Below are 25,545 nucleotides of genomic sequence, written 5' to 3'. Positions count from 1 at the left end.
TCATTTTATGGAAGAGGAAGAATTTTGCACTTTTGTTTTCCAATGCCAGTTCCCCCCTTCCTCTTGTCTAATTTCCTTTTTACTTACAATAGATGATCACTTTCACATTTTACATTTTATAGTTGTGAACCAGCCAGGGTTCATCAGTGAGGGAAGGGAAGGAGGACCTTCTTCCGGGAGGACGACAGCTATCTCTGAGTGTAATCCTGAGGTGGGAGGAGGGGCAGGCAGGTGGGAGTGTGGAAGGTTGGGGAGAGGGGTTGCATTCAAGTTTACAACGTTACAATTAGTCAGTCTTCCCTCTACCAGTTTAATACTCATTGCCAGTCCTCTTAAGCCTCAGCTTGCTATGCTTGGATTACTTTTGATCAATGTTCCCTACGCTTTGGGTACTATGTTAATATACTACCTCTATATAATTTGTGTTAACTTTAGAAATGAATCACTAAACAGCTAAGAGTTTTTGGGTCAATTTTTTTTTCACTTAAAAGTATGGCCAGAGAAATATGAGTTTTAAATTTTTATTTATTGCTTGGATACTCACACTACTTATCTTTCCAATTTACAAGTCACCCAGTATGTCTAGGTTTGGACATCTGTTCATGAATTCCACCTGGAGCACTATGAATTTTCTTATTTCTAAAACTCTTAATTTTTTTTAAGGAAAATTATTAGTATCTTTAATCACTGCTTCTATTCCAATTATTATTATTATTTTTTGCACCAATTATGCAAACATTGAGTCTTCTTAACTCATCCTCTGTAAAGTCATGGCCTCCAATTGCAACTGGGCCATCACGTTTTTTCTTCACATCTGCTATTCCAAAACTCCTCTGCCCTTCTCAAATCTCTGAAATCAGCAAACTATGGCACCAGAGTTAAATCCAGCCTACTGCCAGCTTTTGTGAATAGTTCTAATGGAACACAGCCACCTCGTGAGCTTACATATTATCTATGGCTGCTTTCACATTACAATGGCATGGCCGAGTGGGTAAAACGTTTACTACCTAGTCCTTTACAAAGTAGTTTGCTGACTCCTGATCTAAACCCATCATCCACCCCCTTTACTCTGAATAGATGACTTCACGAGGAATAAAAGACATAAAATGAGTATACCAACTTTCAGGCAAAAAAGAAAAGAAAGTATAAATCTGACTCTGCATCCTATGCATTTCCCCTTCACATGTGTTAGGGGCAGTCTCTCTGTCTGGCATCTGATGCCACTCCTCTTCTCTTCAGACTAGGACATCAGTAATCCCTTCTGTATTCTATTTTTCTGACTCCTTATTATGACATCCTAATATACTGACATTTCTCCCACCATAAAGGAAAACAAATCAAAGTAAGAAACTGAACCTAAACCCCATCTTACAGCTATGGTTTCTGCCTTGCCATCTTTGCTGGACATCCCACGGTCTATACTCAGAGCATACATTTCCTTACTCTAATCCTACTGCTTTCCCCACTCCAAAGACTCCTTTCATTTGCTCCCTCACAAATTGAATTTATATTTTAGTTGCCTATTTGACCGCTCAGTAGCACTTGACACTGTTAACCATCCCTTTTCTTGAAGCATTCTCTTCTCCAACTGCTAGGATGGACAGTCTTCTGGTTCTGACTTTGGGATCACTCATCTTCTTTTGCAAGCTGCTCCTTCTCTGTTCGTCCCTGTCTCTGCCCTGTGCTGCCTTCTCACCTCAGCCTGCATACACTGGTTACCATCTATAGAATACTAAGGATTCCTGACTTTATAACTGAGATCACTCTCATGTTTAAGATTCACATACCCAACCAGAATGCCCCATAAGAACCTTAAGATCAACAGGCTCCAAATCAAAATAACTTTTTTTTTTTTCTCCACAAACTGCTGCTACTCTTGTGATTACTGTATCAGTGAATGTATCAGTACCATCCTCCACCCAGTTGCTCAAATATCAAACCTGGGAGTCACTCTTGACTCCTCCATCTTCCTTCTACCATATGAATTTCCAAGCCCTCTCAGAATTTCCTCTCAAATCTCTCCATCCCAGGTCTCCTAGCCTAGCACAAAGCACTAGTATTGTTCACCTCTTAAGAGGGTCTCCTTACCCTCTCTCCTCTAGCCCCCTCCAATCCATCTGAAGATTGACAGATTGTTGACGACATACTCAACACTCATAGGATAAGTTCGACTCTTCTAATAAGATCTTTAAACAATCGTGATCTTCGCTAACTGGTTTACAACATGAGATTTCTCTTCCCTTTATACAATGGGATATAGCCACACCTGTTTTTACTCCCATAAATGTTCCATATGAACCTTGCCAACACACAATCGGTTGGATGATACCACCACTAAACTGCCTAACTCCCACTCAATTTAGGATGAGCGTCACTTCCTCAGGAAGGTTTATCAAGTTTAATGCATCTAATTTCACTACTCTTTTTCAACTGCATGCCACTTTCACTTTTCCTCATTTTTGCCCAATTTTCATAATGACCTGCACATTTTGGGGGCATTTATAAAGTATACATTCTAAAAACCTTCTGCTGTGGCAGTTATATCAGAGTCCTCAGGACACTGGTTGCCTCTGTGTGTGTGCGCGCTGCATCTGTTATTCCTAAATCTCACAATTTTTCTTTCTTTGCACTTATCCTGGTTTGAATTTGGACGAAAGGCCTGGTTTGAATTTGGACAAAAGGGTAAGATTAGATACCATAGGAATTGTTTGGCTCTGATGTCACAGACTGAAGCACGACTACACTTGAATCCTTTACAAAGGAATTAAGGGTGGAGGGCAGGAGATGAGGGAGAGGTGGAAAGGAAGTACTCCTAACAGGAATGACAAACTTTTTTGCCACTAATCACTGCAGATATCTGCATGCAAACCTCCCTGGTACAAAAAATAAGAAGGTAGCAATAATGTAAACATCTCTATCAATGTCTTCTATTTAAAAACAGTGATCAAAAAGCAAATGCCAGTCTTGGCCTTCTCTTAGAAACAAATGATTCTGAGGTGATAGAACAGAGGAAACACAACATTCCAATTTTCTAAAATAAAGTATGAAGGATGCTGGCTGCTGCAGAGTAAGGGAGAAGGTTATACACAGTTCATTTAAAGTTTAGAATATGACCCTTTGTCCTATCTTACTATAGTTGTATAGATAATATTTTTTAAGTGCTTCAACCCTTCTTTTATTCTTTTAAGGGTAATTCAGTGTGTGTGGACATGCGTATGTGTGTGTTGAGTATATGGAAGGTTTTTCACTGTGCATTTCTGTGACTTTGGCCGTAATTTTTAAGCACTAATTATGCTGCTGTTACTAAGCTGGTGTAGGAATACACTGCCCCAAATTTGCTCTTTTTGAGAGCAGCAAATAATTAGCTGAAATTAAGAAGGGGTAGGAGGACCAGGGAAAGGTGATCTAAATTACATAACATTAGCATAAGTCACGCAATATTGATGGTATGCATATGTTAAAGTACATATGTATGTAACATCTCAGAGTCAAGGAATAAGTCTTTAGTAGGTTCCAAAAAAACACTAGCTTTCCTATGTAGAAAAGACAATTACTATGCATAATTCTAAAAGTTACCATATCAAATACATGGCTCTTTTTGTAAAGCATCACAGTAATCTGAAAAAGAATTATTCATATTTTTCAAATAAACACAAAATAAACCAATTAATTCTGAATAAGTAGTAACAACTTTATTTTAACTCAATGTGCTGAAATGCAAAAAATATTTTCAGCAACAAGATACAAAAAGTATGTATCTCATCATTGACATCAGCTGATTAAAAATGAGGCTGAAAAGTTCAAAATGTCTTTATACATTTGAATCTTGAAAATCAATTTCCCCCAGAACTGATTTTTAAATAATTTCAGCAGAATTTTATTTTCAAAAATGGGACTCACTTAAGTTATATCTTCATTCTAAAAAACTGAATGCAAAAATTAACTGGGTTACAGTATACAAGGATAAACCCTTAACAACAGAAAAAGATTTAAATATAAGAATTCTTTTTCAAACGTAAAGTCCACATACTGCAAACAGAAGACACAGCGTGGTGATTTCATTCCTAGTGAAGAAGAAGTCTCACATGGTAGGCACTCAATATTTGTTCAACTGGACCTAAAATTTACATCATTCCATTCAACACTTAAATAAACTAGAGCTCATAATCTGTATAAAAGAGGTTTGCAAAATACTCTTATGTGTGTTGAAAGTGCTGTCTTTATAATCTGAAAAACACTAAAACCCAACCACCCACGTTGTTTTGCAAGAGTACATTGAATATTTTCATTTTATCCATCAAAGAGCATGAACATCCAACTCAGAATAATTCACCTCTTCAAGTAGACTTGGCTTTGAGAAAAGCTTGAGTTGGATTTTAACAAAACAACTTACCAAAGTCCCTAGTGTTCTATTTTAGTAACACTGGGTAGCATCTATGATCCACAATTTTATAAACAATTCTGCTTAGGTTTTAAATTTATGCACAAAACAAATGGGTAAATAAATTAGTAACTATACTTTTGGCAATTTAAGCTCTAACTTAGGTCTCGTTTAAAAATAAACCAATAATGTTCATGACAACTTTTTAAGAGATCTTTGTTAATATTTTAAAACTTAATTTTAAAATTGATGTCCTTAAAAGGCACTGTTTTCACATTTCATCATGCAGTAAATTGGTCACATTTTTGCGAATTATAATTTCCTCTCAATTGTCCCCTCAAATAAAGCACATTTAAATGGAATACATTTCAACTAACCTAAACTTTCAACATTTAACTGAGTCCTATTTTCAGAAATTCACTCTTTTGAACATACCACACACAAGTCCAAGCAAATACAAGTACATGTACACACACACGCGCGCACGCACGCACACACACATGCCCAAATGACCACGGAATACATGCAAGAATCTCCAATTACTATTTCAAGACAATGACACATGAGTATTCAAGGAGGTAACAATGGCAGGCCATAATGTTATGGCACCTTCATATTTGTGCTCCAAATACCGATACACATTAATATTAAAAAATGAAAAAGGCACAAATACAGTGTTTCTGTATCTCAATCTAAAGAACAGTTCTCCAATGGTTACTTTTATAATACGGAACATTTAAGACCAGTTACTACTTTTCTAAGAAAAAGCTCTGTTTAGGTGACAAAAGGGAAATAGGAGCAGGCTTTAGTTCAAAAGGCAACACTGCTCAGGACAAAAATCTGTGCCTACCGAAACAATGTCTGTAGTTTAAAAATGAAAAAAAAAAAGGCTATTAGAGCACTCACATCAGAATACGTTAACAGTTTTGTATCATTGTCTCAAGAACCCACAATACCAAAAATATACATAATAAATAAAAAAAATAAATCAACTACCATATGATTCTGTTAGTATAATGGTAGGAATTATATTATCTGAAAAGTGGACATTTCTACAAATGTGGATATTCTTACAGCACAGTGTTGGACGTTTTTGGTACAAAATGTGCTACCAAACTAAAAAAAAAAATCTTTATAATAAAACCCTTCAGATTTGCAATAAACACTAAAGTAAGTATGTAAGTAAGGGTAAGCTGAAATGTTCATTATAATAGGTGTTATTACTGAAGTCACTATGGTTAGAAATGTAGTTCCAAGCAGTGAATTAATTCAGAATGTGCCTGTGTGCATCTGACATAAATGAATACACCAGTATTTTTTTAATATATGACAACAAAATTCTAGGGCCTGAGGGATGAATTTTTGTTTTCTTCTAAGACCCTGGCAAAATCTCAAATTCTTAAAGTGTATGTGTATGTGTGTGTGGTTTCTTTTTTAAATTGCACATTGTAAATTTAAAGGGCTCAATCTTATGGTGAAGTTAAGGAAGTGAATTTCTGCTCCCTATAATACTCTTACATAGGATGAAATCCATTCATATGTAAGAATCTTTCTTCTATCCGAAGGGAGTCTTCCAATTTCAAATTTAGGTTAACACAACAAAGACTCAAGCTACACAGGAAGAAATGAAGATATCTGAAAATATGATCTTTTTGAACTCCAGTTTGATGTGGATAACAAATGATTATTTGACAGTGTTTGTTCAATGTAAATATGAATCACTCTTGGTATATTAGGATTGCTTCGGTAAATACCTAACAGACAGATAACAAAAATAAAATCTATTTTAAAACTTCACGCCTTTTTTCCTTTTGTCCTAAATTCAAAAACTAAATAAACAAATTATACAAATTTTAATCTGGAGAATAAAGTTATATATGTAAATATATAGGTATATGCATTTTTTTTTCCAGTGAAAAAAATTTTTCCCTTGTGGTCAAATGTAAATCTTGCCTAAGAAGCATACTGCCACTGTCACAGGAAATCAGATGCAGTGACTTGACACTGATTGCTCCTGCTTCACCAGGACAATGCACCAGAGCAGACTTCCGCTGTAAACACAGCTATCAAAAACTGAAGATGTGTATGTGTTTAAAGCTAAAATTCATTTATAATAAAGAACTGGCCTGTGAAAAGCAGTTTATAAATAGTTTATCCTGTTCACATTATGCAGAATTTCACTATCATCCACAATGTTGGTACAGTAACTGAGACAGAAAGGAGAAAGCTAGGGAGGAAAAAAGGTTTCAGAGTGTAGCCTGACATATTTCTAAGGGTTCTCTCCTTTAGTCTGCAAATAATAGCAGTTCATTGCTTTTAGAAGGAGAGTAGGCTGTCCAGGATTCATTTACTGTCAGGTGCCTTCTCCAAAGAGTGATAAACAGGCGTGAATTCAATAATGAATATCTGGAAGTCAAACCAATTTAACTATACTCGAGAATATCTTCCTTATCTATTATCACAAACATCCCAGTTGCCTCCATCTGTCTTAAAATTTCTTTCAAAAGTTAAGACAATTAATTATACCTTATCAATTCTCTCAAAAGCAAAAAAAAAAAAAGTACCATTCAGTATAAAAAAGTTACACATTAAAAGTGCATATATATCTTCTTAATTGGCCCACTCATTAAATTTACATTTGGTCATCCTTACTTTTAACATGTACAGAATTCTTCATATAAATGTAGGTCACTATAAATTAAAAAAAAAATTAATTCAGCACAAAACATGCTTTCTTATTGAAATCTTAACCTCAATCAGTTCTCAATCATTGTAAACTTGGATAAACTCACAAAGAAACACAAGCAAAGGTTTGTTATGCTTCTCTTAGTTTGTTGGACAGATAACATACAAACACCACAAATTTCACTAAAAATTTGGGCCAACTCATTGCATATTTGCCCCCTGAAATGAAAAATAAATTAGAATTGAAGCAGTGTATTGCCATAACTTACCTTGAAGGTAAGCAGGTTCTCCTGTATTTACAGAACTTAGACTGGAGACATTACCAGTAATCTCCAATACAAGTGCTCTTTTAAGGAAAACCTAGTTTTAAACTTTGAGATAGCATAGGACAAACCCTATCATATTCATTTGCCTTTCTCAAACTAATGGAAGATCCTTTTGAAACTTATTATCTTCAGTTATCAATATTACTGCATTATGGAGCTAGTGCAATCCTGCATAGCCTTGGTCACAATGACAAGGCACAATAAAAAAATTGAAGTATATATATGAACAAGAGAAGTCACTGAAGATAATTTAAGGCCTTGAAGTGAATTAGAGTATAATCAGTCTAATTTAAAGCTGAAGAATAAACCATAAATTATCCACCTGAAATTCAAGCAATATGCTTTTTCAGCTTCTGTTCTGTGGACAAGACAACAGAAACAACTCTTGCTTATGGTTTGTGTATTAGAATCCTTCTGGACCTGGAGGAGTGAAAGTCAATTCCACTTTTCTACAGTTCATGGAAGATTTCAAGACTGTTTCAGCCGTTTTCGTGGAATACCAAACTGTGGACACTGTGCAGATGCTAGTGCTCGGAAGGCTTCTGCTACCAAATGTGGGTGAGACTGAATCATGGACTTCCACCCAGATGTTTCCATTATGTCTGCTGCTTGGCTGAAAAATAAAATTAAGAGATGTTTACTAAAGAGTACTTTTCAAAATGCATTGTTGCACTGTCAATTTTTTTTTTTTTAATTTACAGATTTCAAAATGTTCTGGAACATTTTGTCTGCCTCTCTATGTATTCAAACCATTTGAATTCATTAAAATATCATCTTTACCTTACTGGTATTTTCTTTTGTAACTGAAACTATTCAATTTTTCTGGAAATTCTACTCTTGGAAGTGTGTGACACTTGTTTGCATTGTTCTACTCCCACTGTTACCATTTCTATACCCGCTCTTTCAAGAGCTCTTTTCCCTGGCTCTTACCTGCAGGTTTTCTCTAGAGTTGCAAGTTTTGCCCTCGACTCTTCTCCCTTAACATTCTTTAGTCATCTTATCTCATCCACTATTCACAATTTTAACTATCATATTCAGTGATGATAAATAATGATTTGCTAAGCCCTAGGCCTCCCCACAAAGGTTGTTCCCAACCACTTGTTCTCTTTACTTGGATGTGCCTGGAGGAAAGGAACTCAACACGTTTCTCCCAAGGCCCAAATTCTTCCTCTCTCATTTCCAATCAGCTAATGCTTCCACCATCACCCAGTGATTCAAGTCAGAAACCTGGGAGTCACCCTAGACGCCATCCTTTCCAATCAGTCATCAAAGCCCTATTTTAATTCCCAAAGGTATCCTGAATCCCTAGTTAAGGCCCACATCATCTCACATTTGAATTATTACGGGAGTCTCCTGATTTGTCTTCTACTCTCCTATCTTGCTCCTCTCAAACCAGCTTCCATGCTGCCTTAGTAACATAAACACTAACATGAACACACCCTCTTCTACTTTTCTCCATTGCCAGTACACAAGTTCTTCAGAAAGAGAAATAAAGTTTCCTAGTTCTTCCCCCTAGCTTTCTACCTCCCACTTCCATGCTCTGGCACTTTGTATAATAATACTGAACTGTTTATTGTACCTGATGTACAACATGCTCTGAGTAAATACAATTACCCAAGCAACAAATCTAGTTATCCTTCCTTGTCTCCTGTCTTCTCTCCTTTGTACCTACCTTCCATCCAAATAATATCCAAGTATTACAGATTGTCCATTCAAAATATTATATCCTTTTATTTCCCTCTGGCCGCACTGTCGCCAGTCAAGTCTAATTTTGCCCTCATCTTTTGCCTGAAATACTCCAGTAACTTTCCAACTGGCCTACCTATATATAACCTTGCTCCTCAACTACCACCACCAACTCAACCTCCCCACGACCATGCAGGCGGAGAGACTGCTAAAAACACACACCTGATCACATCCTACTCTACGTTAAAACCTTTTACTGTATGCCCATTCCTGTTCGAATAATGTCTAAAAGGCCTTCCGTGATCTGATCTTTGCCTTCCTCCTCCAGCTTCTCATGCCCCACCCTCCATACTGTTCTTTCTTATCACCAAAACTTTGCACACCTGAATGTCTTTTTCAGGATATACTTTCCCACCTCTTCACTCTTCTTCATCAGGTCTTTATTTACACAATAATTCTTCAAAAGGGCTTTCTCTGACCACTAGATTAGGTTCGGTCCCTTTGCTATATGCTCAGATGGGTATGCTCTACATTACCTATTATTACACTTAACTTCAACTACTTGTTTAATTCTTATACATCTCCTGCTAAAACATGAACTCCATGAAGGCAGGGAAAACATCTGTCATGTTCACCATTATATTCTTTGTACTAAGTAAGCACAGTGCCCTGGGAATTTACTGGATAATAAACATAAATATCTATCAAACGATTGATCAACTATTGCTTCATGTGTCTATACTTTGATTCAAGCTATGCTGTCTGCAATGTTTGTTATTTCCTTCTTAGTCTGCTAATTCCTATTCCTGTTTTAAGACAAGCCTCAGTCATCTTCATCCCTAAACCTCCAGCCTTAGTCAAGTGTCCTGCACATACCCTTTTTTATCACATTACTTACCATATTATAATAAAATGATATATTCATGGATGTGTTCCTGTCATTAGATCAATTTATCAAGGACAGGATTTTTCCCCATAATTGTTTTTATATGAAGGACCCCAGCATGGTGCTTGAGACACAATAGATGTTACACAAATGTTTGCTTCACTAAATAGCAGCTAATAACAATTTTTTAAAAAATTTGCCTAACATCCAGTTACCAGTGTGTCGTCATGTTTATAATTTCAACTCATTTAGAATCACACAGATACTTCTTAATTTACCTGACATTTTCATTTATTTAATTCAACAAATAGCTATTGAAGGTCTCTATGTACAACACAGCTTCTACACGGGATATAAAATAAGCTTATATTTTTTGACATTGAAAAAGCTATACAAGGCAAAATATTTTCTTAACAGAATAAAACTAGAGCTTGAAAGTGGCAAAGTACAAAGAATCACAATACAGTCATTTGATTTTTTCTAGGATCACATACCATGATAATGTATTATCACACACTGACCAATATATAGAATAACCAATATCTTAAAAATAGCCACTAATTTTTACTTTCATAAAACAGAATTCACAAACTGTTAAGAATTCAGTTAACCAACTCCAAATCTATCAAAACAGATGAAAGCAAGGGACCATAAATCAAACATTCATTTTCTTGTCTCTAACGCTGTCTTTTTTTACTTTCTTGTATCAACTTTTGATAAATTGCAAAAATGGAGTTTAAGGGTTTACAGGCAAAAACTAATCAAAAGCAGATGCAAATTCTTCAACCTCCTGACTCCTGATACTGAATAATTGCAAAGAGTAAAAACGTCACTCTAAAAATGAGTGAAGGGCTTCCCTGGTGGCGCAGTGGTTAAGAATCCGCCTGCCAACGCAGGAGACACGGGTTCGAGCCCTCGTCCGGGAAGATCCCACATGCCGCGGAGCAACTAAGCCCGTGCACCACAACTACTGAGCCTGAGCTCTAGAGACCACGAGCCACAACTACTGAAGCCCGCGCGCCTAGAGCCCGTGCTCATCAACAAGAGAGGCCACCGCAATGAGAAGCCTGCACAATGAGAAGCCCGCGCACCGCAACGAAGAGTAGCCCCCGCTCGCCGCAACTTGAGAAAGCCCGCGCACAGCAACAGCAACAAAGACCCAACTCAGCCATAAATAAATAAATAAATAAATAAAATGAGTGAAGAAGAAAAAAGAAGGGAATAATAAGTTCTAATAATTACGTCATATTCTGAAGATCCAGGCTTAGAAAGATGTCGCAACTACCCTGCTCATTATAATCTACCAGGGAAAGGAAAGATCAAATTGCTACTATTTCTGGAATGGTAGGCAGTTAGCCTAATATAGCATGTGATGCAAGTTATCTGGCTACCTTAAGAAGCAGTGGGTTAGCATTCAAATGTCAAGAGTTTCTAGGCAAATCTGGAGGGTACATTTCCCCATAGGATAAAATAAATATTTCCCACATTTTTAGAAATGCTTTCTGAAGGGGCAAGGGCAGGATCTCTAGCCACTGAAATACCTGGACTCAGCTATATACTACATGAACATACGTGCTTAAGACATTAGAGCGTCCATCCCAGTTCACATTAGAAGCTGATCTACAATGGAGCATAGCCTCAAGAATCCACTACGTAGTCAAATTATTATTTTTTAAACTGGCAGTTTGCTTCATATAACTAATATCTGGATTCATACTTATTGTAGATGAACAAAAGGCTATGCAAACACTTAATTTCATGTATGCAGATCAACTTTAAGTCAGAAACTGATGTCATCTTACTTGCTGTTCCAGTTTTTCCCATCTTTACACCCAAGCTGTCGAAGTACACTGCACCTGCATTGAAGATTTAAACACACTTAAGAAAAAGGCCGGTGAAAAATTGTTGAAGGTGTCATGTCCACTGAAATACAAGCATAGCTTACCTATTAATAAAGTCTATGGCTTGTGCTTTCAACTGTTCCGCACTGTGCAAATCTGCAAGGACAAGGGTATCAGCAACATTTTCTACTGAGAGGTTACTACACAAAGCTTCTTCACACATGACCTTCAGCCGTTCCAGTGCATACTATCCAAAAGGAAAACATAACATTAAACATTTACTCAAACTAGCAAGTTTTTAAATACACGATATTTGTAACTTAGAAAATGAAGTTTAAGCCCATTACACATTGAACTGAGGGTACTTTAAAAGTCTTTAAATTACTTTAAATATAAAGAAAGTATGAATTAATGCATTCAAGAGAAAGACTAATTTTTCTTAAGAAATTTCTATTTGCATAAGTGCAAGATACAGGATATTTTTAAAATAGGGTTTTATTCTTTAAAAACCCCTTATTACTCAATACTCTTAATGAGTATATTTCTCTTTTCTACTATTTTAAACACCAGTCAGTACACGGCATGTTGTCACTACTTAATTCTGAAAAATGAATTATAAAGCTAAACAAATCATATTCGTAACCATTAAAAACTTAGTTATTAGTATATGTTATCAGAACATCCTTGGCAATTTATTGAGGTAAAATTGACATACAATAAATAGCACATATTTAAAGTGTATACTTTGATAAGTTTATACAGCCATATAACCATCATTAAATCAAGACAGTGGACATATTCATTATTCCCCAGTTTCCTTCTATCTCTCTGTAACCCTTCTTCCTCACCCCACCCCAGGCAACACCTCTGATATGTTTTCTACTGCTATAGTCTGCATTTTCTGAAGTCTTCTATAAATGGAATCATACAATTTGCATTTGTTTTTGTCTGGCTTCCACGCACTATAATTATTTTGAGATCCATGCATGCTGTTGTCTATGTATCAACAGTTCTATGCTTTTTATTGCTCAATAGTATTCCACTGATCTATTGATGAACATTTGGGTGTTTCCAGTTTTTAGCCATTACAAATAAAGCTGCTATAAACATTCATATACAAGTCACTGTATGGGCATATGCTTTCTTTTCTCTTGAGTAGAAACCTATAAGTAAACTCGCTGAATAATATGGTAAGTGTATAACTTTAAAAAAAATTGCCAAATGGTCTTTCAAAGTGGTTGTATCATTTTACATTCCCACTAGCAGTATATGAGAGTCCTAATTTTTCCATATCTTTGACCATACTTGGTATGGTCTTTGTAATTTTAGTTATTATAATATAGTTATAGAAGTATCTCACAGTGGTTTTAATTTACACTACCCTAATGCGGTTGAGCATCTTTTGATATACTTGACTGACACTATTTTAGGAAGTGTCTGTTCAAATATTTTTATTTTTAGAAATAACTTTGTTTACTTATAATTGAGTTTTGAGAGGTCTTTATACAGTCTGAATACAAAAGTCCTTAATCATTTATATTCTGGACAAAAGCTGTTCATCATCAAAACAAAAAACAGAAACAAAACCCAAAGTTGTTCATTAGATATATGCTTTGCAAATATGTTCTCCCAGTCTGTGGCTAGTCTTTATTTTCCTATGTCTTTTGAAGAAAAGACGTTTTAAATTTCATTGAAGTCCAATTTATCATTTTTCCTTTTATGTATTATGTTTTTGGTGTCATAGCTAAGAAGTCTTTGCCTAATGTAAGATCATGAAGACTTTCTCCTATGTTTTCTTTCAGAAGTTTAAGATTTTTAGGTTTATAATCTATTTTGCGTTACTTTTTGTATATGACGTGAAGTTCGCATACAAAGTTTTTTCAAATGAGTTCAACCACAGTTCATTTTTTTGGACATAGGCTATCCAACTCCTACAGCACCATTTATTGAAAAGACTGTCCTTTCTCCACTGAACTATCTTCGCACTTTTATCAAAAATTAAGTAGTCATACATGTGAGTCTATTTCTGTACTCTATATTCTGCTTCAATGAGTTGTCTATCTTGTCACCAATACAACGCTGTCTTAAATACTGAACCTTTATGACTCCTCCACTTTGATCTTCTTTTTCAAAGTTATCTGACTATTCTAGGTCCTTGCACTTGCATATAAATTTTTAAATCAGCATGTCAATTTGTCCCCTGCAAAAGCATGCTAGGATTTTGATAGTGACATGTTGGTTCTACTAATCAAAGGAGAATTGAAATTTTAACAATGTTAAGACTTCCAGTCCATGAACAAGATTTTTCTCTCCATTTATTGAGGTCTACCTTAATTTCTATTAGCAGTATATTATAATTTTCAGCATACAGGTCTTGAACATATTTTGTCAGATTTATGTCTACGTAATTCATATTTTTAATTCTATTATAATGGCATTTTTACATTTAAATTTTTATTGAGATAGTAATATACACTTGGCCCAGTTTCTCCCAATGGTAACATTTTTCAAAATGAGTATAATTATCACTATATATACATATACATACATACACACACACACTTACATACACACACACACAGACAGAAGTGGCATGGACATTAATACTTTTGGAGAAAGCTCCCAAAGTGCTTTAGTGCTTTGAGGATTGAGAACTACTGGCTTTGAGATTTCCTGAAATTTTTGTAGTTTCCCTACCTTCAGGAAATCACCATTATAAAAGAACATTATAAAATTAACATTGTTTTTTTCTCTATACTCTTATATTAAAAAATAAATCTATGAATACAAGATTAAATTAGAAAAAAATACCCAATATTTTTTTCCTTTTTTAGACAAAGGTCATGCACTGTATCTTAACACTAAGAATATCTCAAAATTGCAATAGATTATATATGTTATTGTGTGTGTGTTCTCATAAAACAGGGTAATGATACACTCAAAACTATTGAGTCTACAGTTAATCTGCCATTTCTGTAAATTGGCTCAAGATATTTTTATGTCTTATTGATTTAAAAAAATTTCATTTCTATATTATCCCACTGTGTGTTATTTCATAATACTCTCAAGAGCCATCCACAAACAGTATAAATTAGTTCAATATTTCAAGTTATTGGGGGTTCTCATTTGATGATAGTTTTCTAGATACATCAAGCTTGAGGACATTTTTCAGCTCTTTAAGACCTAATTACTTACTTTGTCTGCAGCTGCCAACAAGTTGTCAGCCATTTTGTCAAGATTTGGCGCCTTCCCTGTGTAAATGAATCTCATCATTTCTTTAAAAACCTCAGGGTCTACATCATTTATTTCCACTCGATTCTGGTATTGAAAACAACAAAAAAAAGTTATATTTCAAGAACACACACATACACAAATGAACCAAAGCAAAACTGACAGTAACTTAAAAGCCCCAAAGTGTATTTTAAAATTGAGGTAAGTAAATCTTCAGTAAGCTAAGTAAGCAGGCAAAGTGAAGCAGGCAGGTCTAAGACAAGTACACCAAGTCAAGCACTACCATGTAGGAATATAACCCCCTATTTGTCAGTTAAAAAGAGTTCAAACAAAAACAAAAAAATCTGTAAGGCCAAACTAAATACATCTGTATTCAGTTTCTGACCTCTATCTTAGAAGAAGATGGCTATTAACTTTTTTTGTTGTTGAAAAGAATTAGGTCGTAATACAATGCCTAAGACCCAATAACCACTGGTTCTAGTCCCAGCTTTAAGCAAAGGTAAGGTCAGGTATTTCAGAACATACCAGACCCCACTACCTCAGAACTCTCCTACAAAAACGGCATGTAATATTGTCTACAGGCACCTCACCTCTTTACTTGAGACATATGCAAGTCCAAAGAGGACTAGTTGCTTTTTTACTCCTGTATCTTTGTATTTGGTTTCTCTCCTGAGATCAAAGAAGCTAAATACTTAACACTAAACTTTTCTGACCCTTTGATGACAATAACATTTGACATCATTGATCAGAAGACTGATCATACTACCTGCCCAGACCAATAATCAAAGGAAAGAAAGAAGCTACTTTGTTGCAGCTTCTAGTTCTGCAGGGAGAATGAAGCTGAGCCATATAAATAACCTCAGGAGTTGCCTAGTTGGAGCAATAAGGCTCACATGTAATGCAACCCGCAAAAATCAACCTCTGGTCTTTAATCTGACTACATTTCAAGATGACAGGTGAAAGAGAAATATCTGAGAAAACCAAATAGGTAATATCTTGATTACAATTCATGCATACTAAATAATGACATAATTTATGTCCTTTATTAAATCCAATAAATATCCTCTTATTATAGTGGTAAAAAGAATGTAGGAATTGTTTTTGTTCTAGAAAACAAGTTCCAAAATCAACTCAAAGTCTAGAAAGGAGGAATATACATCTTAACTGGAGAACTCTCAAATAGTTATGGACCAGTACAGTCCTTTTGGATAGCTATCCTTCTGGATAACAACTACCCACTTATTTTGCTACCAGAAATAGCTGGTAGCAAATAGCTGTCGAAATAGCTGTTATTTGGAATATTCACCCACATTAAGCTACATCTATTTTTCTATGATAGAACATATTTCCCCCATCCTTCTATTTCTTTCTAAAATCATAAGAAAATGCACCTTCACTTTTAAAATATACATTCCACTATTCTACATTTGTACAAATATTAGCCCTTTAAACCATGTTTACCTTTTTGCTTTCTTCCATTTCATGTTCAAACATTGCATTAAAAACTGGGGATCGAGCTGTAACAAGATTAAGCATCATTATTTAATGTACAAATTTATGAAAGAAAGGTACTATATTACCCAAAAGTAGAAAGTACCTGCAAGTACAGATTTATGAGCTTTAAATTCTTGTCCTCTCACGAAAAAACTGCAATCTGTAAATCTTGTGTTTTCCCAGAGATTACCTAAATCATCTGCTAGTCGACATTCAGGCACCTTTAAAGTATTTGTATTAGTATGTCCTGATATATTTACTGAATCTTGGACCACACTCACCTAATAAAAAAGGGACAGCAAGAAAAAACACTTTTATAAATTAATATCAATAATAAGCTACTAAGTCTAAACTTAAACTTATCATTAAAATCATGTAGAAAATTCAATGTACTCCTGATCAAAAATGGTAATACTTGGGAAGTGAATTTAAGGACACAATTTAAAGGAGAGAAATAATACAGAAAAAAATTTGAAACGAACTAGATCATTTTAAAGTGACATTTTATGTAAATAAATGGCTTAATGATTCCTTGGAATGCTCAGCTATTAATCACAAAAAGTATTTCTCAAAAAGAAAACGGTCATAATATGATTCCAAATTCAAACAAGGAGAAGGTATTTTTGTGAGGAGAAAGAAATTTCTTTAATTTTTATTTCCTCACACTACAGACCTATCAACATTTAATGTTTATTATACATTCAATAAACACAGCATCACACTTATGACTTTTTGGAGTATTTTAAAATGTTTTATAAAACTACAGCCTACAATATGCAATTTGGGAAGTATTTTAAGTGTTGTCCCTATATGTTTCATCTCTAAACAAACTGATTTAAATATCTAGTAATATTGACTTAAATTTTAAAGTATAAGAATTCTCACAAAACCAATGTAGTTATTAATGTTCATGGAAATCTTTTATTTAAAAAAATCAACAGTAAGAACAATATAAATATAATTTAGTTCGATTTGCAGACCTTTTATTTACCTATGAAATAATCAATAAATAAAACTTGGTATGACTGCAACACTGCTTTCATATGGAGTCCAATATATATGGATTAAATTATCTCTCATTAAAGATGACTACATACTGAATAAAGTCTTAAAACACTACTGACTAAGTTTGGCACACTAATTTTTTTTTTTTTTTTAATATTTATTTATTTATGGCTGTGTTGGGTCTTCGTTTCTGTGCGAGGGCTTTCTCCAGTTGCGGCAAGTGGGGGGGCCACTCTTCATCGCGGTGCGCGGGCCTCTATCGCGGTCTCTCTTGTTGCGGAGCACAGGCTCCAGACGCGCAGGCTCAGTAATTGTGGCTCACGGGCCTAGTTGCTCCGTGGCATGTGGGATCTTCCCAGACCAGGGCTCGAACCTGTGTCCCCTGCATTGGCAGGCAGACTCTCAACCACTGCACCACCAGGGAAGCCCGGCACACTAATATTTTAAGAAAAGGAATATACTATTACCAGGAATTTCATATTACATTTAATAAATTGAAGAAAATACTACCTCAACTAGTAAATCAAATGTGTCAAGAGTAAATGAACCATCTTTCACAAAAAGTGCTATATTAGTTATCTACTGTTTCAAGCTACTAAGTTTTATGGTTGTTTGTTATGCAGCAATAGATGACTGTGTTCATTTAAAAACATATTTCGTAAGGCTTTTGTTAATAAAAAGTAGGTATAAATAAGGACAAATACAGTAAACTATGTAGAAATTATAAATTGGAAATGGATAAATTGGACCAAACTACTGACATGCTAAGAAAGTATTATAATGGTCCAATATAAAATGTTTGGAGAATATTAAATCTCATTAGTCCTCATTCACCCAGATGTAATAACATCTATCTCATATGAATGAATAGACACTTCTAAAGAAAAACTTTATTTTCGGAGGATATTTTTATTAACCATTTTGTTTTTCTGCTATTATTAACCTTTTGGAATCACACATCATAGAAATCATCTAATCCAATCACCTCATTTTTTTAAAAAAAATTGAAAAAAGTGAGATCCAGAGAAGGTAACTAAAGTGTCCTAAATCCACTGCTAGTCAGTATCAGAGGAAGACCAGACCTACATCCCTTTTTATAGCATTCTTTGTACTAGACAGTATTTCTTTGGAGTTTTAAAAAAATTAGTAGTACGTTAATGCAATTATGGTTCTGAAGGGATTTATCACAACAATCTTCTGAGATGTTCTTCTAAATATAGAGGCCAAGACATTGTGCACATAAATAAGTTCATGAATAAAGATTCTTCTATTGTTTTTAATTATTCAAATTGTTTCTAAAATTTTACAAACTACAAAACAGAAAAAAAAAGCTTCACTAATCCTTACCTGATTGCTCTGTTACACCATACATTATAACTTAACAATACATAAATCAAAAATGTTGGTATTAATCTTCAGGGTTTAGTTAGGATCACAAAGACAGTGTTTACTTGTTCATATCAGCACTGCTCTTGAAATTTCTAGAGAGCAGAAACTGGATTAAACTGAACAGTTCAATTACTTGCATAAAGTATGCAGTGGAGTCATGAAAATGTGACCATATTATTTAAATTTAAGAAAGGATTTCTTAAATTCTACTTATTGTCTAACTATCTTAACTCAAAACAATATATTTAATGTAAAAATTTTATAAAAATCAGGTGATAGAAGGAAAAAAGGATCAAAAAATAAAACCATCATTATCGGGCATAGATACTGATGATGATATATTTGTACTTTGTATATATAATCACAATTCAGAAGAATTTATATTATTGGCATACACATCTACATACTATTATCACAGCAACCACAAATTTTAAGTAAGACATAACTAACATTTCATACTCTGAAGAGTATTCAAGGGACTATTTATAGAGCAGAAATTAATGATCTAATTAAAACTGATATGCAATGAATTCTGATGATTATTTTCTTTGATACCTATAATTAAGAAATAGGTAAAATTTTTGTTTTTTTCTAGTACATATTCAAATATAGGCAATGAACATTCTTACTGAATGGAACCTAGAGTAAAAAATTCAGAAGAAAGGCTGAGATTCTTTCCTGAGGTTAAACTGTTGTTCTTTCAAAATAAAACAGCAACTGCACAATACTCAAAACTGACAACGTAAAACCTCAAACTCATTTGACAGCTCTTTTTCAAATTTCTTTTGGATCAACTCTGAGAATATAATTTAGACTAAAGATGAACATGTGCAGGCTCTAATCAGCTGTGACTTCCCTGGAAATCTGGGACTACTGGTTCCTATTTTTAAAACTCCCAATTCTCTAAACTAATTCTGAAGGCTAGCTAGAATATCCAAAGGTGCATAGTACTACAAATGTTGCCACTCTAATCAACTACCTAACCATCCCTTACACTGGCTCCAAAGTGAGAAACTTCTAGTAGTCCAATTTCATATCATCTTCTAGAATACTGGGTCTTAGACTTTCTGGCTTTCATAGACAGGTATCCTTTTTTAGAATGCAGATGATAGAAATCGGGTTGTCAATTTTCCATTTTGTCATTTTTAGAGAATAAAACCCAACTTCCATCCACTATCAAAAGTATTTTGAAATAGAAAGGTTAACTTAGCAACAGAAAAATAGGAGGGAAAAAAAAGTCCTTCTAAATGAATTAATTTAATTTTATGAACAATTCATTACGTATATTCTACCTGTATTATAGTCTTCTGTATACCATAGAATAGCATGGGTCTTTGGACCATGAGATTATCTAAAATCTGTTGGATTCCAAAAGATAAAGCAATCTAACCAATTTTCTATTTTTCCTACTTATTCCTCAATTCCTGTTTTCTGCATCACTTTGGGAGAGAAGGGGCAGAAGTTTACACTGCCAGAAATTTCTACCTCTGGCTATTTGATTCATAGTATGGAGCTTGCAAGATTATTTATGTCTTGCACCAAAGGGTAGCACCAGACTGCCTTACCTGTCTACAGCACCACTTGCAGGGGAGGGGAGGAGGCAGTTCTTTAGGTAGGCCAGTGCAATGCTTCCTCCTCTTCTGCAAGCAGTGCTGGAGATGCTGTAGAAGGAAGGGCATCAGTGAGAGGTACGGAAGAAAGCGGGAAAGGGCACAAGGAATGTTTGTTCAAAGCACTTTTTGCCCACCTATGTTAAATACAGTGCCCAGGGTATAAAGGTCTACATCAGTAAAGGTATGTATTACAGTATCCAAAACTGAATTTGATCAATGTCAACTTAAAATATATGTCATGGTGGGTTTGATTTTTAGGAGGTCACTAGCTTGTATAATTTAATTTAGCATGTGAATAAAAAGTATACTTCAAAAACATGTATCAAAAAAAAAATCTTAATTTCAGCCTTCATTCTGAACTTTTTGGTTGTCTAGTTTCCAATAAAATATACTTAGGGAAATATACTTAGTAAACAATATTTCAATTCTAAAAAAAGAAATATTTTCTTAAAATGCTTATTCACAAAAAGACTTTTAGCTGCAGTAGTTTTTTTTCTTAACTGGATTACACAGCCTTTAAGGTCCTTTAAATTCTAAGATTATGTGATTAAAAAAAATTAACATGCTGAAATTTAAGATAACTGCTAAAATTCTGAAAAGATTCTACGTTAAAAATGCTTAAATAACATAACCTACAATTATTTAGAATACTACTTAGAGTATCTTATCTATTGGCAACAAATGCTTTAGTATATATTTTTATCAAATTATTTAATGATAAGCTCTGCTCAAGACACTTGTGGTATGCGCTTTATCAACCAAATAATTGTATTCATAACAAATTCATCATACAGTTCATTTAACTTGTCTAAGTGAAAATAAGATGCACTATATTTGCACTATGTAGTCTCTGGGGCCATATTTCAATTATTCTTCTGACACAGCATAATATATAATTAGTTTGTAAATCTTGCCAAGAAATTTTACACATTTTCTATAAAAAGAGTAAAGCTACCTTAGTAGCAGTTAAGGAAGTTATTGTGCTTCCAAGACACTCATCTGTCTACAATAACCTACTGAAATATATTTAATGCTGAGGTTACCTGATCATCTCAACAATTCATATAGATAAAGCTATGTAATAACAATGACAGAAGCAAGTTCAAGCCTCAAATTAAGACAAATCATAAGTGTAAATTATTAGAAGGGGCAATGCTGGTAACTTTCAAAAGATGACATTTCATGCATATGATTATATCTTATAAGTCTGTCAACAGACATAGGTATATCTTAAAAATTTTGAGATGCTTTTGCTTATAATGCTAACATCTATTTGAATAAATGAACCCAACTGCTTGAATGAACAAAAAGCTTCCCAGCCTTTTTTCAGGCACTTTCACTACCGTTCAAGTACAGATTCAAACTGATAAACTAGTAATAATGTTTAATATCATCAATCTGAATATGACAGAAAATACTGACCATCTATTTAGAATTATTCAGAATGAAGAAGATATTCAGAAATCTTGATATGAAGCTATACACATCCATAGTCTTCCTATGAGGACGAAGTATTTAGTATGTGGTAGTATAACTGTATATACAATTTATAGCTTAAAAGTATGACAGAATTTTTTCAGGCTGGGCTACTACATTGATTTCTAAGAAAATCCAGTCAGCTTTTACGTGGTTAAATATTTACATATAAAATATTACCAATTATACCAGTTACTTAGTGTATATTTTTGCTTTAGCACTAAATATAGCCAAACACTGAGTTCCTTGAATAAAAAATGTACCCACCTCACAAAATAATGTAAGCTTGTCATCTGGTAAAAGACCATTAGCTTCATCAAGCAAAAAATCCCTTCGAATGAATTTTTTAAAACCCCAGTCTTTCCCTTGTACAAATCGATATGCTCTTTGGCTTTCTGGTGGAAAACAGAATAAAAGTTTAAATAAACAAGTATCCAAGAAACATTTTGTTAATGATAACACAGTTAAATGAATGTGCAAAAATAGGACTGGGCCAACACATCCATCATAAAAATTACAGATATGTGTGTTCATAGGTAAAATGTCAAAAGAGTTACATTAGGTAGAACCAGATCATTTCACAGCCTAGCACAAATTCTGGCCATTATCAATGAACTCACTTTCAGATTCCTAGGTATCTAAGTAGAAGAAAAGCCAGATCAAATCTCAAGGAGAAGGAAGAGATCTTTCAAACAATCTAAGCCCTTTAACAATGAAGTAGGATTAAAATACATTGGCATACGCATACTATTCATCACCTAATATCAGAACCAACAGAGAAACATACCTCTCATTTCTTGTTTCTCCCTTTAAAAACGGATGCTCTATATCACCACGGCATCCTGTAAGCTTTCCTGGGATAACCATCCCACTGATTTAAGTTTCACTGAACTAGAGAAAAATCCATTAACTGGTAAAAAAGCTAAATAAAGTCCCCTATCATTTCTAGGTCTTCAGACATAGTCCCATTACCTCTAAAAACAATTTTCATAAAAGTCCAGAAGACGGTCTTAGTATGATTAGTAAAAGATTTAATAAATGTCTGAAGTAAATGTTTCAAATGCCTAACATACTGATTAACAACTGTATACTATGAAATAAACAAGGTCCTTTACAGAAAGTATTCATTATCTGTTATACAAGTTGGAGGTAGAAAACCAGTAATAAATCTAACTGAGATGCTCCATGTTAAGGACTGAACGTTTGTATCCCCTCAAAAGTTTCATGTTGAAACCCTATCCCCAAAGTGACGGTATTAAGAGGCCAGTGAGTGGGATTAGATGAGGTCATGAGGGTAGATACCCTCATGAATGTAAGGATTAGTGCTTCCTAGCCCTTTCCATCATGTGAAGACACAGTGAAACATGGGCAGTCTATAAGTAGAACAGTCAGACTAGAATCTGACTATGCTGGCACCCTGATCTTGGATTCCCAGCCTCCAGATTTGTGAGAAATAAATGTCTGTTGTTTATAGGCCACCCAGTCTATGTTACTTTGTTATAGCAGCCTGAACTAAGACACTCGCCTGTCTTAAATGTCAGACAATGTGAAAACACATGTGAAACTATGTATTACCTTAGCAACAAAATATATTATTAAAGTGTGTATTTGGAGGGTTTTTTGTAGTGAGGTTAGTACTTGATTTTTGTTATTCACTTCCAGAAATCACTTCAAATTTAATGCAGCAGTTCATGATGTATTTTCCTACTATGCATACTGTACATTTCCTACAATGATCTTCTGTTATGAAGTGCCAGGCTACATAGTTTCAGCTGGCTACAATTCAGAAGCTTGAACTGAATTTAATAGGTCCTGAGACTAAGAAAAACTGATTTCCTTTCAGTCAGTGTTCAGCCCACTGCTCAAAAAAATTCTAGTGACAAAATATCAGGACATTCAAACTCCTTTCACATTGTTCTTCAGATTTTATTATCCGGCAAAAATGGCAAGGAAGAAAAAGAAATGTTTCCTGAACACCTATTATATATGCCAGGCATTGAACCAGGCATCTTGCCCTGACAGCAGCTGCTTTTACAAGTGAAAAGTGAATGTCATTTCAGGGCATAAAAAATTTAAATTTTAATATGATTTAAAACTAATTTTACATGTCTTAGGAAGTCTAAGACTTAGTAAAACAACTGTAACTCTACACTGGCATTTAAAATTAACAGCCAAAATGAAATGTTTTGGGTTAAGCAGATTTTAGGGAAAAAAATCCTAAGTTTCTCTAAGTAAAAGTGCGGAAGTCACAGTACATAGTTACAGAGAGACTTCTTCAAGTCAGTTTGGAAATCACTTACCCATTGCTTTTGTTTCTTCCCTTTTAGCATTCAGAAGGGAAAATTTGAATTTTGCTCGAACTTCACTTTTTGGACAGCTGACTAAAAGCAAATATAAGGACAAGTAGTCTTTACTTTCATCATCTAATCCCTTTGGATTTACCCTCAGGCACCTAAAATAAAACGATAGGCTCACAAGGAGGAAAATAATACTTTAAACATTCAAGATAGAGGCAATACTGAAATCATTTGTTAAATCTAAATAATAGAACAGCACTCCTGTCAATATCCTCACAGTTCTTTACAATTCTCTATACTATTAGGAACTTATTACAAATCTAATATAAAATTAGACAAATATCCATTCAGAAACAGTAACAACAAAATTTTAAAGTAGCCGATGATCATATCAAAAACAAACACCCAAAACAAACAAACATCTTACCATTTCATTTTGTCACTGGGGCTAGATGAGAACGTTGAACTTTTTAACACTTCACCCATTTCCTCTCGACAAAAACTGAAGTTATTAATGGTCCACATGTAGGAAAATTTTACAACTTTAACCTAAAACATTCAGAAAAGCACTTTTACAATGATGACTTTTACACTCTTGACCTGTCACATGTTAAACATTCTTTGACCCACTCTTCTAACACTTCTAGTAACAATGCCAAAGTGCTTCACAATATTCTCAAAATACTACACAATTTGTAAGTGACATAAAGGAAGGCATTTTTAACAGCATGTACCTGTGTGTAACACCAGCTTTCTGCTATAGGACCAGTAGACATATCTCCAGAGAGAGGTGGGGTGGGTTCTCGAGACATTGCCGCTTTATTGCAGTCTTCTAAGATTTACGCAATATCCCACACAGTTGAGTGCTTTACTACAAAGAAAAGAAGTTTCATTTACTAATCAAAAAGTTTAACTGACTGAATCAAGAGGGAAGAAGTATTTAAACAGTCATAAAACAATTACTTTCTCAAATTACATTATGAGGAAACGTGAGGATTTCATTTAAATTAATGAAAATTAATTTTTTAAGAAATAAAACCATAAAACTTTATGCCATGTAACACTTGAAATCTGAATGAAATTAATACTTACAGATTTTATTATACAAAGGCATACTTTCCAAAACTGTCACAAATCAAAAAATAACATATAGCTTAATAGTAAGATCAAAAACATAAAATCACAAAATAACATGGAAACTTATAACAATTAATATCTGATTCACCTTCCTTCAC

General features: G+C 34.3%; 1 protein-coding gene across 8 annotated transcripts in view; it reads right to left on the bottom strand.

Annotated features, from left to right (window-relative positions):
- Positions 1-7,266: 7,266 nt before the first annotated feature.
- SPOPL (speckle type BTB/POZ protein like) overlaps positions 7,267-25,545 on the bottom strand; it is a 58,281-nt gene continuing 40,002 nt past the window's right edge. For 4 of the 8 annotated variants that reach the window (XM_061199651.1, XM_061199643.1, XM_061199659.1 and 1 more), the window contains 11 exons: positions 25,045-25,181; positions 24,738-24,859; positions 24,314-24,465; positions 22,281-22,408; positions 20,490-20,585; positions 16,634-16,811; positions 16,498-16,553; positions 15,001-15,123; positions 11,910-12,052; positions 11,767-11,820; positions 7,267-8,005 (listed from right to left, as the gene is read on the bottom strand). In XM_061199651.1, coding sequence (XP_061055634.1) covers positions 7,861-8,005; positions 11,767-11,820; positions 11,910-12,052; positions 15,001-15,123; positions 16,498-16,553; positions 16,634-16,811; positions 20,490-20,585; positions 22,281-22,408; positions 24,314-24,465; positions 24,738-24,859; positions 25,045-25,122 — 1,275 coding nt within the window. In that variant the 5' untranslated portion in view covers positions 25,123-25,181 and the 3' untranslated portion in view covers positions 7,267-7,860. The remainder of the gene's footprint in view (positions 8,006-11,766; positions 11,821-11,909; positions 12,053-15,000; positions 15,124-16,497; positions 16,554-16,633; positions 16,812-20,489; positions 20,586-22,280; positions 22,409-24,313; positions 24,466-24,737; positions 24,860-25,044; positions 25,182-25,545) is intronic. The other 4 variants (XM_061199674.1, XM_061199668.1, XM_061199683.1 and 1 more) reach the window with 4 other exon arrangements.

This window comes from Eubalaena glacialis, chromosome 1 (genome assembly GCF_028564815.1).
Source record: "Eubalaena glacialis isolate mEubGla1 chromosome 1, mEubGla1.1.hap2.+ XY, whole genome shotgun sequence".
In the NCBI taxonomy this organism is placed as follows: Eukaryota; Metazoa; Chordata; class Mammalia; order Artiodactyla; family Balaenidae; genus Eubalaena; species Eubalaena glacialis.
This window is presented reverse-complemented; position numbering and strand designations above follow the sequence as displayed.